The sequence below is a fragment of the Lactuca sativa genome, chromosome 5 (genome assembly GCF_002870075.4).
Source record: "Lactuca sativa cultivar Salinas chromosome 5, Lsat_Salinas_v11, whole genome shotgun sequence".
Lineage (NCBI taxonomy): Eukaryota > Viridiplantae > Streptophyta > Magnoliopsida > Asterales > Asteraceae > Lactuca > Lactuca sativa.
Genome location: NC_056627.2, coordinates 41,274,126 through 41,290,700, shown reverse-complemented (window position 1 = coordinate 41,290,700; position 16,575 = coordinate 41,274,126). Strand labels below are relative to the sequence as shown.

General features: G+C 40.3%; 2 protein-coding genes and 1 pseudogene across 2 annotated transcripts; 1 reads left to right on the top strand and 2 right to left on the bottom strand.

Moving 5' to 3' along the window:
* Positions 1 to 6,622: 6,622 nt before the first annotated feature.
* Positions 6,623 to 10,633, top strand: LOC111913312 (serine/threonine-protein phosphatase PP2A catalytic subunit-like; annotated as a pseudogene).
* Positions 10,463 to 12,553, bottom strand: LOC111913313 (probable myosin-binding protein 5). The gene is made up of 3 exons (XM_023909029.2): positions 11,770 to 12,553; positions 11,019 to 11,705; positions 10,463 to 10,927 (listed from the first exon to the last, which is right to left on the bottom strand). Exons 1-3 carry the CDS (start codon positions 12,551 to 12,553, stop codon positions 10,752 to 10,754), a joined length of 1,647 nt encoding a protein of 548 aa, XP_023764797.1. The 3' UTR covers positions 10,463 to 10,751.
* Positions 12,554 to 13,444: 891 nt separating this feature from the next.
* LOC122194413 (polynucleotide 5'-hydroxyl-kinase NOL9) lies at positions 13,445 to 15,575 on the bottom strand. Its single transcript, XM_042902217.2, has 8 exons — positions 15,320 to 15,575; positions 15,119 to 15,216; positions 14,962 to 14,995; positions 14,515 to 14,853; positions 14,236 to 14,416; positions 14,053 to 14,146; positions 13,847 to 13,974; positions 13,445 to 13,693 (listed from the first exon to the last, which is right to left on the bottom strand). The coding sequence occupies exons 1-8, from the start codon at positions 15,511 to 15,513 to the stop codon at positions 13,646 to 13,648; spliced, it is 1,116 nt and encodes a 371-aa protein (XP_042758151.2). The 5' UTR covers positions 15,514 to 15,575; the 3' UTR covers positions 13,445 to 13,645.
* Between the last annotated feature and the right edge of the window lie 1,000 nt (positions 15,576 to 16,575).

Genomic DNA, 16,575 nt, shown 5'->3' with positions numbered 1-16,575 from the left:
AATAAGGTAACGGTGAAGAACCGTTACCCACTCCCGAGGATTGATGACCTCTATGATCAGTTGCAGGGAGCATCTTGGTTCTCCAAGATCGATTTGCGTTTAGGTTATTATCAAATGAGGGTCAGAGAGGGGGATATGCAGAAGACCGTGTTTCGGACGCGTTATGGCCATTATGAGTTCGTGGTGATGCCGTTTGGACTCACCAATGCTCCTGCCACGTTCATGGACCTCATGAACCGTGTATGTAGACCGATGTTGGATCGGTCTGTGATAGTTTTCATTGATGACATCTTGGTTTATTCCAAGACGCAGGAGGAGCACGAGGAGCATCTGAGAGTGGTTTTGGAGACCTTGAGGAGGGAGATCTTGTACGCGAAGTTCTCCAAATGTGATTTTTGGTTGCGCGAGGTGCAATTTCTTGGGCACCTTGTCAACCAGAATGGAATTTCAGTGGACCCGGCCAAGGTGGAGGCCGTGATGAGATGGGAAGTTCCGAAATCTCCATCCGAGATCTAGAGTTTCCTCGGATTAGCAGGCTACTATCGGAGATTCATTCAGGATTTCTCCAAGATAGTCGTACCCCTGACACGGTTGACTAGGAAAGTCGTGGTCTTTCGATGGGGGCCTGAACAGCAGGCAACGTTCGAGATTTTGAGGCAGATATTGTGCGAGGCGCCAATCTTAGCCCTGCCTGAGGGTGAAGAGGATTTTGTGGTATTCTGTGATGTGTCTATCTCGGGCTTAGGCACATTATTGATGCAGAGGGGACATGTCATTGCTTATGCCTCGAGGCAGCTGAAGCCTCACGAGGCGAACTACCCGACGCATGATTTAGAGTTGGGGGCGGTGGTCTTCGCCCTCAAGATTTGGCGGCATTACCTCTACGGGGTTCGTTGTACCATTTACACGGACCACAAGAGTTTGAGGTACCTCATGGATCGGCCGAATCTGAACATCAGGCATCTTCGGTGGTTGGATGTGGTGAAGGATTGTGATTGCGAGATCCTTTATTACCCGGGGAAGGCCAACGTGGTGGCCGATGCGCTTAGCCGTAAGGCGGCACCGATCAGGGATATGTGTATGAGGATAACGATGGTGACTCCACTGTTAGAGCAGATTCGGGAAGCTCATCAGGAGGCTATGAAGGAGGAGCATCGGAAGAGTGAGCGAATAGTGGGTCAAGTCACCTCCTTCGATTATGATAGTCGAGGGTTATTGACACTACACCGTAGGGTGTGGGTGCCGTATCACGGAGGCATGCGCCAGATCTTGATGGAGGAGGCACACACATCCCGATTCTCTATTCATCCAGGGGCGACGGAGATGTATCGGGATCTTCGTCTAGATTATTGGTGGCCCTGCATGAAGCGGGATGTGGCGTGGTACGTCGAGCGGTGTTTGACCTATATGAAGGTCAAGGCCATGAATCAGAGACCGCACGGCAAGATGCAGCCGTTGGATATCCCGTTGTGGAAATGGGAGGATATTACGATGAATTTTATCACAAAGCTTCCCCGGACGGCGCGTGGAGTAGATTCGATTTGGGTCATCGTGGATCGGTTGACCAAGAGCGCCCATTTTATTCCGATTCAGGAGAGTATCTCGGCCAAAAAATTGGCCGATATCTATATCAAGGAGATAGTGGCGCGGCACGAGGTGCCAGTGTCAGTGATATCAGATCGAGATGTGCGGTTCACTTCCAAGTTTTGGAAGAAGCTTCATGATGAGTTGGGCACTCGTCTGCATTTTAGCACCGCCTTTCACCCACAGACGGATGGTCAGAGCGAGCAAACCATCCAAACGTTGGAGGACATGTTGCGGGCATGCGTGCTAGACTTCGGTGGTAGTTGGGATACCTATCTTCTCTTGGCTGAGTTCTTGTACAAAAACAGCTACCACGCGAGTATCGACCGTCCCCCATTCGAGATGTTGTACGGAAGGAGGTGCAGGACCCCGATATGTTGGGGTGAAGTTGGTCAGAGGGTCATGGGGAGCACCGAGGTGGTGCTCAAGACGACCGAGAGAATCCAGCAGGTTTGAAGCAGGCTTCAGACTGCGCAGAGTCGACAGAAAAGTTATGCCGACAAGCGTCGATCAGACCTGGAGTTCCATGTCGGGGATATGGTTCTCTTGAAAGTGTCGCCTTGGAAAGGCATCATTCGATTCAGGAAGCGGGGCAAGTTGGGCCCGATATTCTTTGGCCCGTTCAGGGTTGTAGCCCGGGTGGGCAAGGTGGCATATAGGCTGGATCTGCCAGCCGAACTCAACCAGATCCACAGCACCTTCCACATATCTCAATTGCGGAAGTGTTTGGTAGACGACTCAGCAGTGGTGCCTTTGGAGGATATTTAGGTCGATGACAGCCTGAATTATATCGAGCGGCATGTGGCAATCCTTGACAGGAAGTTGAAGGATCTAAGGAACAAGAGGGTGGAACTTGTAAAGGTACAATGGCAGCACCGGAAGGGATCAGAGTGGACTTGGGAGCCGGTGGAAGAAATGATGGAGCACTACCCCGAGCTGTTTCAGGATCGAGCAGCAGACTTCGAGGACGAAGTCTAAAATAAGTGGGGGAGATTTGTAGCACCTGGTTTCTGGTACGTACTCCTTGTGTATAATATTTTAATTTTGTGCATTTTTGCCTTGGACTCGGCGAGTTGAAGGACCAACTCGCCGAGTAGGAGCGGCATAAGGCGCGGGGTTTGAACTTTGGACTCGGCGAGTCGGTCCCCGGACTCGGCGAGTAGACCCTTTTTGGACAAAAACCCTAATCCGGGTGTTTGCACCCTATTTAAACACTCTATCTTGGCCTCCTTCGTCCCTAACACTTCCAGAGAGTTGTAGAAAGAAACCCTAGCCCCCATATTGTTCTTGAGAGTGATTTTGGCTTTGTGGACAAGGTTTGGAGCTTAGAGGAAGGAAGAGGAGGTTGCAGTGTGCAAGGAGGGTAGGTAGATCCGGAATCTACACTTTGAGAAGCTTCCATTCAAGTAGAAAAGTTCTTACCTGGATCACTAGTTCATTAGATCCCCGTTTGTCCCAAATTAGTGGTTTTCAAGCCCTAAAACCTCAAACTCCATGTATTTATGCTCTAAGTTCTGAAAGGACTTCGGATTGGGATCTTATGGACATCTTAGAAGTATAAAGTCTCTGTGGTTGGAGTTATTAAGGCCCCTATTGAGTGTATGACCCCTTAAAGAGCTTGGATTTGCCTTCTTGAGCTTATAGGCCATGCATGCACGTAAAGTTTGCAACTTTACGTGATAAGCATGCCCTAGGAGCATGGATCTATGGTTTTGAAGTGTTGCATGTCTTAGATTTGGTCTATATGGGAAGTGGGTCGAAGGGACTCGGCGAGTTCTATGAAGATGGTCTTAGACTCGGCGAGTTGGATGAACAACTCGGCGAGTCCTATGAAGATTGCCTGGAACTCGACGAGTTGTTCTTCAAACTCGACGAGTCATATGAAATTTCACTGAGAAAGAGAGGTTTAAGTGTTGAAGGTCCAACCCTTCGTATCTGCACGCGAAATTAGCAATTTAACGTGTAGCAATAGTCCTAGAACTCCAAATCCTCTTAAGGGATGCTCTGGTGAGGATTTGGAAGCGAGTAGGAGGACTGCTCGTGGGACTCGGCGAGTTGTTCTTGGACTCGGCGATTCGGTTATATAGTCCCGAGTGGTGAGTTAAGGGTGACTCAGTGAGTGGGAAGAGGGACCTGGTGAGTAGGACCAAGTTAGTAGGAGAAGGACTCCGCGAGTATGTGCCACGACTCGGCAAGTCCAGTCAACTGGAAGTTGACTTTGACCAAGGAGTTGACCTTGGACCTGGGTTGGGTCAGTCAATTGACTAAGGGTATTTATGAGTGGCTAATCTATGTTTATGGATTTGTAGCCGGAGGATTACCGGTGCAGCAGCCAGACGTCTAGTAGTCAGACTTTCGGTAGCTACTTTTCGAGGTGAGTTACCTTCCAGTAGCAGTGGGTCTACGACCACAATGCTGGCCCATCAGTAGGAGTTGTATGATAGATGTTTGTCTCTGTGATATTCATCTGGGTTTGCTACTACAGGTGTTATGCTTGTGTGCTAGTATGATATGTTGCTATGTGATATGTGTTATGAGGTAGCAGTAGGGGGTGAAATAGTCCCTAGTATCCGGTCGTAAGGACCGAAAGGGAGGCTAGCACCCAGATATGCTAGGCAGTATCTGGTCGTAAGGACCGAAGGGGAGGCCAGAACCCAGATATGCTAGGCAGTATCCGGTCGTAAGGATCGAAGGGGTAGGTCGGGCACCCAAATATGCCCGGCAGTATATGTATGTTATGTGATTATATGGTATCTGGTACAGTGGGGGAACTCACTAAGCTTCGTGCTTACAGTTTTCAGTTTTTGTTTCAGGTACCTCTTCTTCGAAGGGGAAGGAGCTGGCGCGGTAGCGGCCCATCACACACATGCCTAGTATTCCGCACTACGAGACCCTCCTGGGAATTTGTACTCTGACATTATTATGTTTTATAAAAATGTTTTTCAAGACATGCGATAACTTTTATGAAATGATATGATTGGTGAACGTGTTAATTCCAATGTTTGCTAAGTATATGTTTTAAAAATGAAATTTTTGGCCCGTATTTTTGGGACGTTACATGGGAAGATGGAGCTCATAGATCTGGGATAACATCATCCTTTGGGACTCTTTGGAGTTATAAAATTCATAACTTTACCTAAGCATGCGTAGATCTAGTGTAGTTTGGTTTTGGAGTCATTTTGGTCCCAAGAATGGACCTTTATGGTGAAATCTCGTTATTGAGCTTAGGGTTGCCTCCCTCAGAGCTATAAGGGTCTCATAAGCAGTAAATTCTCGATTTTGAATATCTTAATGGGTTCATGCATGAGATCTATCCCTTTTCATGGAAGTAGAACATTATTTTTGGAGTTTGGGCTTTTTTAGGCCAAGTAAAGTCACCAAGTCAGTGACTTTATGGATTAAGACGTGGAAAAGGACCAGGATCTATGATTGTAGCTTCTGAAATGAAGTATTAAGCACTTAATGAGAAATGGACTTAACAGGAGGTTTACGCTGAGTGTACGTAAAGGTACGCCCAACGTACGCACCACATAATCAGTACGCCTAGCGTACGTGGATGTACGCCCCGCGTACTCTGTTAGTTGGGCCTTGTGCTTTTGGGCAATGGTTTGGACCATGCTTTGGGTCTTTGGGCCTTAGTAGGCCATCAGAAGTCAAATAATTTAGGCCAAGAATATGTTTGGGCTTAGGGTAAGGCCCATTACAGGGATTGGGCCCAATTGAGCAAATTGGGCCATTAGTGGACCACTAGTGGGCTTGGAAAGCCTACTTAGTGTTGGGTTTTGTTTTTAGAATTAGGCCTTAGTTTTGGATCATATTGGGCCAGGGGTAAAATGGTTATTTTACCCCATGCATGGATTAAGGATTATGGTAAGGGGCCCAATTGTTAATTGGGTATATTGATCGGTATTAATGGTTCAGGAAGTAGGCGAGGCAGCAGCTAAGGATTTCTTTAGGAAGATTTTGTATTCAAGGTGAGTTTTCTCACAATACCAATGGGTCTAAGGCAGCAAGGCCGACCCATTTTACGATAGTTGGTATACTTGCTATATAGAGGTGTGTGGATTTGTTATGCATTGATATGTGGTAGAGATAGCTTCTATAGCTAGTGGTAGAGATAGCCTTCAGGGCTAATGGTAGAGATAGCCTTTGGGGCTAGTGGTAGAGATTGCCTTTGTGGCTAAGGGTAGAGATAGTCTTTATGGCTGATGGTAGAGATAGCTTTATAGCTAATTGATATGCATTATGTGGTAGAGGTAGCTTTATAGCTATTTGAGATGTGTTATGTGGTTGAGGTAGCTTTTATAGCTAATATGTTATGTGGTTTGTGTGTGGGGTATGCTCTGGGGAACTCACTAAGCTTCGTGCTTACAGGTTTGTTTATGGTTTCAGATACTTCAGATTCCAATGGCAAGGGCAAGGCGTGATGGCGCGACGTGCACTCTCTCGCTGACACTTTATGGGACACTTTGATGTTTGGAATAAAAGTTGTATTGACTTATGTTTTGAAAATAGTTATAACTGGATTTCTTAATGTATCAGAATATTATTGCTTATTCTAAAATTTCAAATTTTACATTGAAAATTGGGTCGTTACAATATATATATATATATATATATATATATATATATATATATATATATATATATATATATATATATATATATATAGGAAAATAAAAAATACATAATAATTATGAAAAGGTTGAGTTGGTGGTCAAACTAAAAACCATTTAACAGACCGATTCAACTAAAAAAAACGATTTAAAAAAATTAATGTTAATAAAGTTCAACCAAATTAAATATTACTGTTACAATTAGTTGTCATTTCGTTGTAATTAAATGATACGTAGTTTATATGTAAAAGAAATTTAAATTTTCGACCAAATGTTAAAAACAGATAAATTCAAGGACTACATCTAAACGAATAGCTGAAATAAGTAGTTTAACAACCCCATGGTTCAAACCATTTCAAAGCTACCCTCCCTCTCTCTAAGGACCTAAAATATCTCCCGCCGCTGGCAAAAATGATCGAACCTTAATCAAGGTCGTCGGTGACTCCAGTGGAGCTTCATATAACCTGAATGTTAGTTTTCTTTCCAGATCTTTGAATCCGAACATAAAAAATCTATTAAAAGCCATTGCGATCGCATCTAGACCGTCAAATCGAGCACTTGATGGACTGTAAGGCGCTACCGGAGGCAGAGGCGGGGACGCTTTGTGATCAGGTGAGGGATATTTTAGTGGAAGAGTGGAACGTACAACCTGTCAAATGTCTGGTGACTGTGTGTGGAGACATACATGGATAGTTCCACGACTTAGTCGAGCTCTTTCGTATAGGCGACAGTGCTTCTGATACTAATTATCTGTTAAATTTATAGGAGACTATGTTGGTTAGTACTGTAATTTTGACAACTAAATGCATTAGATATTGTTGTGTGTGGAGCAGATATTGTTGATTAGGTCAACTTTGATTAGTAATTATGGCTAGTGTAATTTAACTTGCTATAGAATGATGAAGATGATTGTGGTTGAATCTGCTTCGTTGTTGAGTATGTTCTTATTTGATTCATGCAGATCGAGGTTACTACTCGGTGGAGACTGTTTCACTTCTAGTGGCATTGAAAATTCGTTATAGAGATATGATTACGATTCTTAGAGGAAACCGTGAGAGCAGTCAAATAACACAAGTGTGAGATTTCGTTTCTTTACCTTTCAACTCCGTTGCAACTAGAAAGTTAATTTTTTTACCTATTAGATTGTCAAGATAGATATTTTCTTGTGTTTTGTGGTAATTAACATCCCAACCACTTGCCTCATACAATTGATAACATGGCAAGATTTATGACATAGAAATGTAAATCCATATCAACCAAGATGAATAATAAGTGTAGCACCTGGTTCCTGGTATGTAAAATTTATCTAAGTATTTTGCATTTTTAGCCTTGGACTTGGCGAGTTGCAGGCCTGACTCGCCGAGTAGAGACGGGAGTTGGAACACGTTTAAGTTGGCGACTCGGCGAGTCCCCGCTGTCTGATGAAACCCTAATTTCAAGGGTTTGCAGCCTATTTAAACCATCATGTGTGCCCCCAAGCTCGCCCCCTTAACCTTCAGAGCCCCCTATATCGTTCTAACATCGTTCCTTGTGAGATTGAAGTGCCTTGGTGTGTTTTCTTGAAGACTTTGAGAGAGAAAGGAGAGTAGATCAAGTGGAGAAGAAGGAGGTCGGACATCTTGGTGTTATTTCAAAGATTTCCTTGAGGTATAACTCAGTTTCCCCCTGTTTTCATGCTTATAGTCCCTTAGAGCTCCATGATAGTCCTTCTTGAGCCATTTCCAAGCTTGGTTATGAATTACGGTTTGTGATAAGTTGATTAACCTTTAGATCTAGGCATGATTGAGCTCCATGAGCTCGGATCTACTGCCTTTATGGAGCCATATTGCATGAAAGCCCTAGATCTACTCTTTTAGTGCATTTTGAGCCCTAAAACCTTCATTGGTGTTTATTTACATGTAAAGTTGGAAACTTTACGTGTTAATCAAGCCCTAAGAACCCATATCTATATATGGCATGAGCTGGATTCAAGCAAAATCGAGTATATAGTACTTGCATGTGAAAGACTCGGCGAGTCGTTCATCGGACTCGGCGAGTCGAGTCGCGAGTCCCCGAGTTTTCCCCCTTTCATGTTTGCTGAGCGGAGTAGTGAGTCATGGGGTGTGACTCAGTGAGTCGGAAGCCAGACCCACCCATGAAGGAACTCGGCGAGTTAATGCCCTGACTCGGCGAGTCCAAGTCAATCTTCTTGCCTCAAGAACAGACTCGACGAGTTGTCCATACAACTCGGCGAGTCTCAGCATAGAATGTTCTTCGGATGAAGATGAACTCGACGAGTTGTTCATACAACTCGGCGAGTAGGATGAAGGACTTTTGGACTTAGGTTTAGAAGGAAAACTCGTCGAGTCAATGCCTAACTTTACGAGTAGAGACGGGATTATGGTCAATCGAATGGATAGGGACTCGACGAGTTGGCGAGCTAACTCGGTGAGTCGGGTCAACTGGAAGTTGACTTTGACTTTAACTCGTAGTTTGGTTAAGGGTAAATGGTCATTTTACCCTGAGGTCGGTTAGCAGTTTTTGACTTAGTGTTTTGTGGGAATTATAGCCAGAGGATTTCCGGGGCAGTAGCAGCAGTAGACAGTCAGTTCCCACGCAGATCAGCAGCTACTTTGAGGTGAGTTACCTTCCAGTAGCGGTGGGTCTACGGCCACAATGCCGGCCCACCAGTAGGAGTTGTATGTTGGATGATTGTCTTTGTGATATCATCTAGGTTTTCTACTACCTTATATGTTATATGCTGGCATGATATGTATATGTGATAGTAGAAGAGTTCGGTTGTTAGGACCGAAGGGTAGGTTAGACACCCCAGATATGTCTAACAGTATGTGATGATATGTTTATATGCTGGCATGAAATGTTGTATGCGATAGTGGTAGTAGGAGGGGAATAGTCCCCAAGTTCGTTCGTTAGGACTGAAGGATAGATCGGACGCCCCATATATGTCTGATAATATGTTATGTTATGATATATGTGATAGTAGCAGCAGGGGTGAAATAGTCCCTGAGGATCGGTTGTTAGGACCGATGGGTAGTCAGCACCCCAGAACGGCTTGACACGGGTAGGTCGACACCCCAGAATGGTCATACCGGGTAGGTCGGGCACCCCAGAATTGCCCGGCAGTATGTATGATATGTGATTGTATGGTATGTGGTATGATGAGGGAACTCACTAAGCTTCGTGCTTATAGTTTTTAGTTTTGGTTTCAGGTACCTCTTCTTCGAAGGGGAAGGAGCTGGCACGGTAGCGGCACATCACATACATGCTTTGTATTCCGCACTATGAGATTTTCTTGGGGATTTGTACTCTGACGTTATTATATTCTATACATTGGTTTCCAGACACACGACATCTTTTATGAAATGATATGATCGGTGTATGTTTAATTTCTAATGTTTTGCTAAGTATATGTTTTAAAAATGAAATTTTTGGCTCGTATTTTTGGGACGTTACAATAAGAATATGTCACAAGCCTTGATTCCATTTAACATGCTATGGTTAGTGTTACTGCAAATTGTGATTTGTCTTGCACAAATTCTCTTGTTGAATATGGAAGTGTATAGGAAACAAGTGTGCTTCTAAAATGATCTACAAATTTTGAACAATGCAAGGAATTCCCTAACTTTCAGGTATGGATTTTATGACGAGTGATTGAGGAAGTATGGAAATGCCAATGTGTGGAAACATTTTACTGACCTTTTCGATTATCTACCTCTCACTGCCCTTATTGAAATACAGATATGCAAAATCACCCACTTTTCTTACCATATTTAACTTGCATTTACTTAGTATGAATATGAACTATGATTGTAGGTTTTTTGTATGCGTGGTGGGTTGTCTCCTTCTTTGTATACACTTGATAACATTTGTGCTTTAGATCGCATACAAGAGGTCAGTTAGTGTATAAAGTATAAACCTTATCAGAACATAAAGAAGAGCAAAAAAAAAAGTTGAAATTAATTTTGTAATGTTACTTTTTCAGGTTCCTCATGAAGGGCTAATGTGTGATCTTTTATGGTCTGACCCTGATGACCGATGTGGTTGGGGAATCTCTCCTCGTGGTGTTGGGTACACATTTGGACAAGATATAGTTGCACAATTTAACCACACAAATGACCTCACACTTATTTCTAGAGCTCATCAGCTTGCCATGGAAGGTTACGATTGGTCTCAGGTTTGTTTGCAAACATTAAACATTTAATATAATAGCAATCTACTTTCTAAAAAAAACTAACTTTTTTTTTGTTTGATTGTTTCAGGAAAATAATGATGTAAATATATTCAGTGCACCAAACTATTGCTACAGATGTGGAAACATGGTTGTAATACTTGAAATTGGAGAAAAGATGGACCAAAACTTCTTACAATTTGACCCTTCCCCTCGCTAGGTTGAGCCCGACACTACATGCAAAACCCCGAGTTACTTCTTGTAAATGGTTTTTGTGATTTCAAGACAAATTAAAACCATTGTTTGCTCCTTGTTCCATTTCAGATTATTTGTTACTTTTTTTTCTATCAAAAACTGGAGAGATTATTAATTTATGTGTTTTGTCATGTCCTGAGCTTTCGAAGATTTTGAGCTATCTCTGTAAGAAGGTCAGCTCTTTCATCACCCTTTTGGAGTGCCATTCCAGTGTGCTTCAAATATCCACTATCTGATTCCATCACACTCATTCTTTCCTTAATCAAAGACATCTCTCTTTCCAAGCTCGCCTTCTTTTCTTCTTCTATTAATCAAAATTTCAAAATTAGCAGGATAAGTTGTTAATTTTATTTAGGCAGTGTAAAAGATTGGTTTTAGTGTTAAAATACACATACCTATATCTTTGTCATAACTAACACCTGTATCATCTGTATTCGAATGTATAAGATTTTCCAAGTTATTCAACATCCCAGAAAGATGAAATCTCTCACTTTCAAAATCATCACGATCACGAGCAAATCTCTCGATATCTTCCTTGTTAATTTCTCCAAATTTCTCTTTATAAATCTGAAGCTCCTTTTCCATCATTTTGATATCTTTCTCCTTCTGAATAAGCATATCCTTAAGTATCTGAATGGCTTCTTGATCATACTCTGCTTGTTCTTCCATCATTCTCTGATACTGCAATGCCTCCATTTCAATTGAAGCTTTCTCAGTTTGCAATCGAGTAATCATCGCCATGGAATTGTTAGCTGCAACAGCTGAAGCGCTTCGTTCTTCATTAAGTTCTTGATACAAATCTGTGAGTATTTTTCTGTCTGCACGGACTTGTTTTTTGAGATGATGAACAATGGAAATGGAATCCCCTTCTTCGGGCCCCTCATCATCGGAAAGGAAATCGAGTTTTTCTAATGGAAGTTTTTTGGGTAGTAGTTTGTTGGCAAATCTTGGACTGTTGACAATAACTTCTGCAAGTGGGACCCCAAAGAACTTGTTTCCTTTTGGGGTTTTCAAAGATTCATCATTTAGTTCATCAGAATCGGGTAATAGTGGATTTGATGCGGATTTCATCTCCTCTTTACCTATTACAAACATCATATAGATAAGATCACTAACTTAAAATATTAGACCATAAAAGGAACTCACCTTTAGACTCCTTATTCGATCCTTTGTTATCTTTAGCAGCATCTACTTCATTATCCGATGTAAAGTTAGGCGGTACATACCTTGCATGAGGCAACTCCATATTCTTGGCATCATCATTCCGCCATCCCATTGGCGTCAAAGGCGCTCTAGGGGTCAAAACAGACGTCCCGTGTAAATGCGCAGGTGTCCTAACAAAAGCTTTTGAAGGAGTCCTTGTAGTAAAAGGCTCACCACAACAACAACACTTGCTCATCATCTCCCCATCCTTACTACCACCACCATTATTCTCATTCGTCGCTTTTGTTTTCACCGGTTTCAGATTCTTCGGTGTTGACATATTGTTGTCATCGTCTTTTTGTTGATCCTTAGGGGCAACCGTGTCTTTTTGCTCAACGGGTTTCTTGATCTCATCAAAATCCGCTTCTTTATCTGTTGCGAATGAGAGGAGACACGCTTCGCACATGTTTCGGATATCAGATAATTTTCGATGGACGTGACAATAGGCTAAGGAGGAGATGTCTTTTTTGTGGGATTCACATATGGAGTTGTTGTAGAAGGTGCTAGGGTTGTTGCCCACGAGGGATTGGTCAATTCGTGTACACAAAACACACGGCGGGTCCAGTTCGAACATCATGGCGAATTTGTTGGACATAAATGCGAGAAACCGGTCGATGAAAAGGGAGGCTATTAGTAACCATTCGAGCATGGCTCCAACCACGAAATGTGGGAATTCACCTAGTTCTTCCTCCACGAACATCCGAAATGTTCTTTTTGATACTGACATTTTCACGTAAAAAAACAAATACAAATCGAATTGATGGAAAAATGGTGAAATGGTGAAATGAACAATTGTTAAGAAAGTAATGAGATCGACTCGTTTTTCTCTGGATTTTTTAGCTAGAGAGAAGGTATGTTTGTGTGATACTAAATTAACAAGGTTACTTTGAAGTGATTAGCGACTAAAAGACAATCCCAATGTTGTAGGTTAGTTGAATGTTTTTACCTAAATTAATGGTTAACCATGCAATTTTCGGAGTTTCTCTAAAACATGGGTTTATTTTCAAAAAGATTTGTAATATTTGGTTAGTTACAATTTCTTTGTAAGAATTAGTCTTCTTTGACCAAAAAAAGGAAAAAGAAAAGAATGATGCGTAAAAAATGGGTCTCACAAAAATTTATTTTATGTCCTTGTAACTTATAAAATATTTTTTTTACATAATTTCCTTATTTAGAAACACGTCGATATCTTTAATGTGATTCCAGTATTGATGGAAATTCTAATACCAGAGTTAAATATGATACATAATTTTGGTCACGTAATTTTAGTGATATTACACATAAATATAATCAGGGCGTGAAATGAAATTAAGAAAATGAGGTTGTAAAAACTAAAAAGGATTTTTTTTCATAAATCAAAACACAAAATACAACATAAAATATGTAAACAAGTGGTGACTGGTGAGAACCGTTTCCTTTTTTGTGACAAACACCCATTTTACACGGCAATTTGCAACAGATCCATTTTTGTGAAAATAACCAAATCAACAGAAAAGCAAATTCAGACCTCTGCACTACAAAATTTCAAAAACATATTCAACAGAAAAGCAAATTCCGACGTCGTTTCTTTGCATCCTTTGTTAGGTCGCAACAAATAATGTACATAACAATATCCATATAATTATAAATATCACATTTTTTTATATAATGACTTGGTATCATATTTAATAAAAATTAGAGTTTTAGCTAATTAACCAGAGAAAAAGACATAACATCTACAAAAGTAAATTAATAAAGCAAATGTTCAAACATGTTCAATGGAGATTTATTTTGTTAGCTAAAAATAAAATATAAAACGTCAGTAGCTATCACGCATTTTTCAATTAGTAGTCAATGGCACACTACTTGAAGTCTTGTGCCCCTGAACCTGAAAATGTAACCATTTTTATTTTCAAAAATCAAAATCTATTAACCAACATTGTTTATAAATAATAAACATTAGTTAATTACAATTAACTGTGTAAATAATATAGCAATTATTATTAAATTTCAAAACAGTTTAATAAACTCTTTTACGTACCTTTATCAAACAAGCAGGGATTTTGATTAAACCATGAAGTAAAATATCAACCTTCTCCAGTATGTGTTCTGGAACTGGTGTAATCAAACACATAATCTTTCTTGACATGTCTACCTCTGTCACAATTCCTGAATCCATAATGAACAATTTCAGCACTATTTATTAATTATTAATGAGAACCAAATATAAAGTATGAAGTATCATACCAAGGCCAACACAGCAGGGTGAATTTTGACAACTTAAAGAGCTATCAGCCAATGCGACAATACTACAATTTGATTTGTAGAATGCTTCCATATCCTAAAAATCCCAACTATAAGTAATTCAAGAAAAATGGAAGGATTACATGAACGAAAACTGTTTATCCAGTTTCAAGATTGTTAATTCACCTGGGAATGTAGTTGCTTGATTGTTACAGAGGACATGAGAATTTCATAAGGAGCGTGTACAGCTAATGCATGATCAAGCTCCTGGATTGTGGTTAAACTCATGTTAATTGGGAAGCATTTTCTGAAATAAGCCAGCAATCGAAGATCACGAAGAAGCCGCGCATCATCCTGTGATTGCACCCTGGGTAAACAATAAGTCAATAAACATATACAATCTCATTTTCATAAGGTCAAGTATTGATTATTAGAAATAGAAATAGAAATATGAAATATGCCTACGATTTCTTTGAGGAATCCTGGCGATTTGAATTGATATCAATTAGGGTTACTTCGTGTGAAGCCGGATCTGGTAACCAAAATGCTCCAGTTGGTAGGTTCTTACTTTCAGTAGGGACATGGACTTTGATCACTTGCGTAGGAGCAATATGTTTTAGCATGTTCATGAGTAGATTAAGTCCATAACCTTCTACCCAACCAGGAGTATTGACAACCAGGGGAACACCAATTTTGAGATGTTCACCCCTGATGGTTTGGTGATAGTAATCATACAGTTCGTGTATGTATTTCAGATACGTCTGTGGATCCTTTCTTGGGGATATATCACCAAAGAAGAAGCATCTGCAGAGGTTTAGAACATGTAAAGAGCGTCGTTAAAGTTAAAACAGGACAACGGTTTACGATAACTAGAGAAAAATGGAGACTCTCGAAAGCATTGAAGATAAATACCTCTCAGGCGTTTTCAAGCATGGAATCGCCAGATCTGGAATTAAGAAAGAGACAAGTCGTTAATGCCGATTCAATGAACAATTCAGATGTGTAGAATGTAGATTATCATGCAGTTGAAGTAATCAAATCACAAAAATATGTAAGGATTGATGAAAACCTGGAGTTATCTTGTCAGCCAGAGTAAGTGATAAGCATCCTGGAGGTGTAAATTCAGCTTGACCTACGTCTGTATCCAAGTAAGCGACTCTCCTGTATCTGTATGAACAAAAATGGAAACAGATTAAACAACCTATACTATACATACAGCTTTAAAAAAATATCTAATCTCATCGAAATGGGTATGATTGTAAGAGTATACCGATGGATAAGAACATTGAGAAGATGACGAGAGAAGGTTGTTTTGCCGCTGTTTGGAGGGCCGCAGATGACGCAAATCGGAGGCGGACAAGTGATTGAATCATAAGCAACGACGTCCGCTGCTTCCTCCCACTCTTCCGGTATGAATACTTGAGCCTCATCGGCTAATTTTTCCGGTGATGAATCGATCGCCATTAACGTTGCTTCCTCTTTCTGTGTTTTCTCTGTTTGTGTTTGTGTGTGTACGGGTTTATATATATGAGAGAGAGAGATAGATGGAGGGAGAAACGCTTTTTATGTGAGAGAATATTTGTTCAGAAGCTCAGAGCAGTAGTACGTTCTGGTATACATGCATGTTGGCAGTTTCCCTCAAACATTTTTTGACTCTCCTTATTTATATGCAACTATCAGAAACGTATGCAAAATTGGCAAAAGTTGTATAGCCTGCAAAAAATTTGTAAGTTGATTCGACTTCAAATTTGGATCATCTTTTCAGTATTATTAATTACGTTTGTCCTATTTGCAACAAGTATTTAAAAAGGATAAGGTGATATATTTTTCGATTTATATATATTGTTATTGAGTTTTTTTTTTGTCTATATCTACCCCTTCAACTTGTTAAACTATACACATTTAGTCTTTATGACCGATTACTCGAGGATAATCGGGAAAAATGATTTAATAGGATAATATATTTTTCATTTTGTACACATTCAATCATTAATATTTTTGTACATATTTAGTCCTCAACATTTTAGGGTTTAGGTCATTTTTGGTCACTTAACTTTTGGTTTTGTGCTCATTTGGTCACTTAACTCTTTTTAAGTTCTAAAAGGTCATCAAACTTTTAGCTTTGTGCTCATTTAGTCACTTAACTTTTGTTTTTAAAATTGTGTTCGTTTATTCACTAAATTTTTAAATTTTTTTTAAAGTTTAATGACTAAATGAGCACAATTTTAAAAGTTAGGTGAGTAAATGAGCACAAATCTAAAAGTTGGGTGACCAAAATATGACCAAATCAAAAGTTAAGTGACTAAATGAGCACAAAATCAAAAGTTTAATGATCTTTTAAAACTTAAAATAGTTAAGTGACCAAATGAGGAAAAAACCAAAAGTTAAGTGACAAAAAATGACATAAACCCAACATTTTATTGTTTCAAAATAAGTTTTTTTACTCATTCTGTACTTATGAATGATTACTTTAGGTTTTTCTCACGACATCTTACGTGGGACAATCATAGGTGTTTGGGGTTTGTT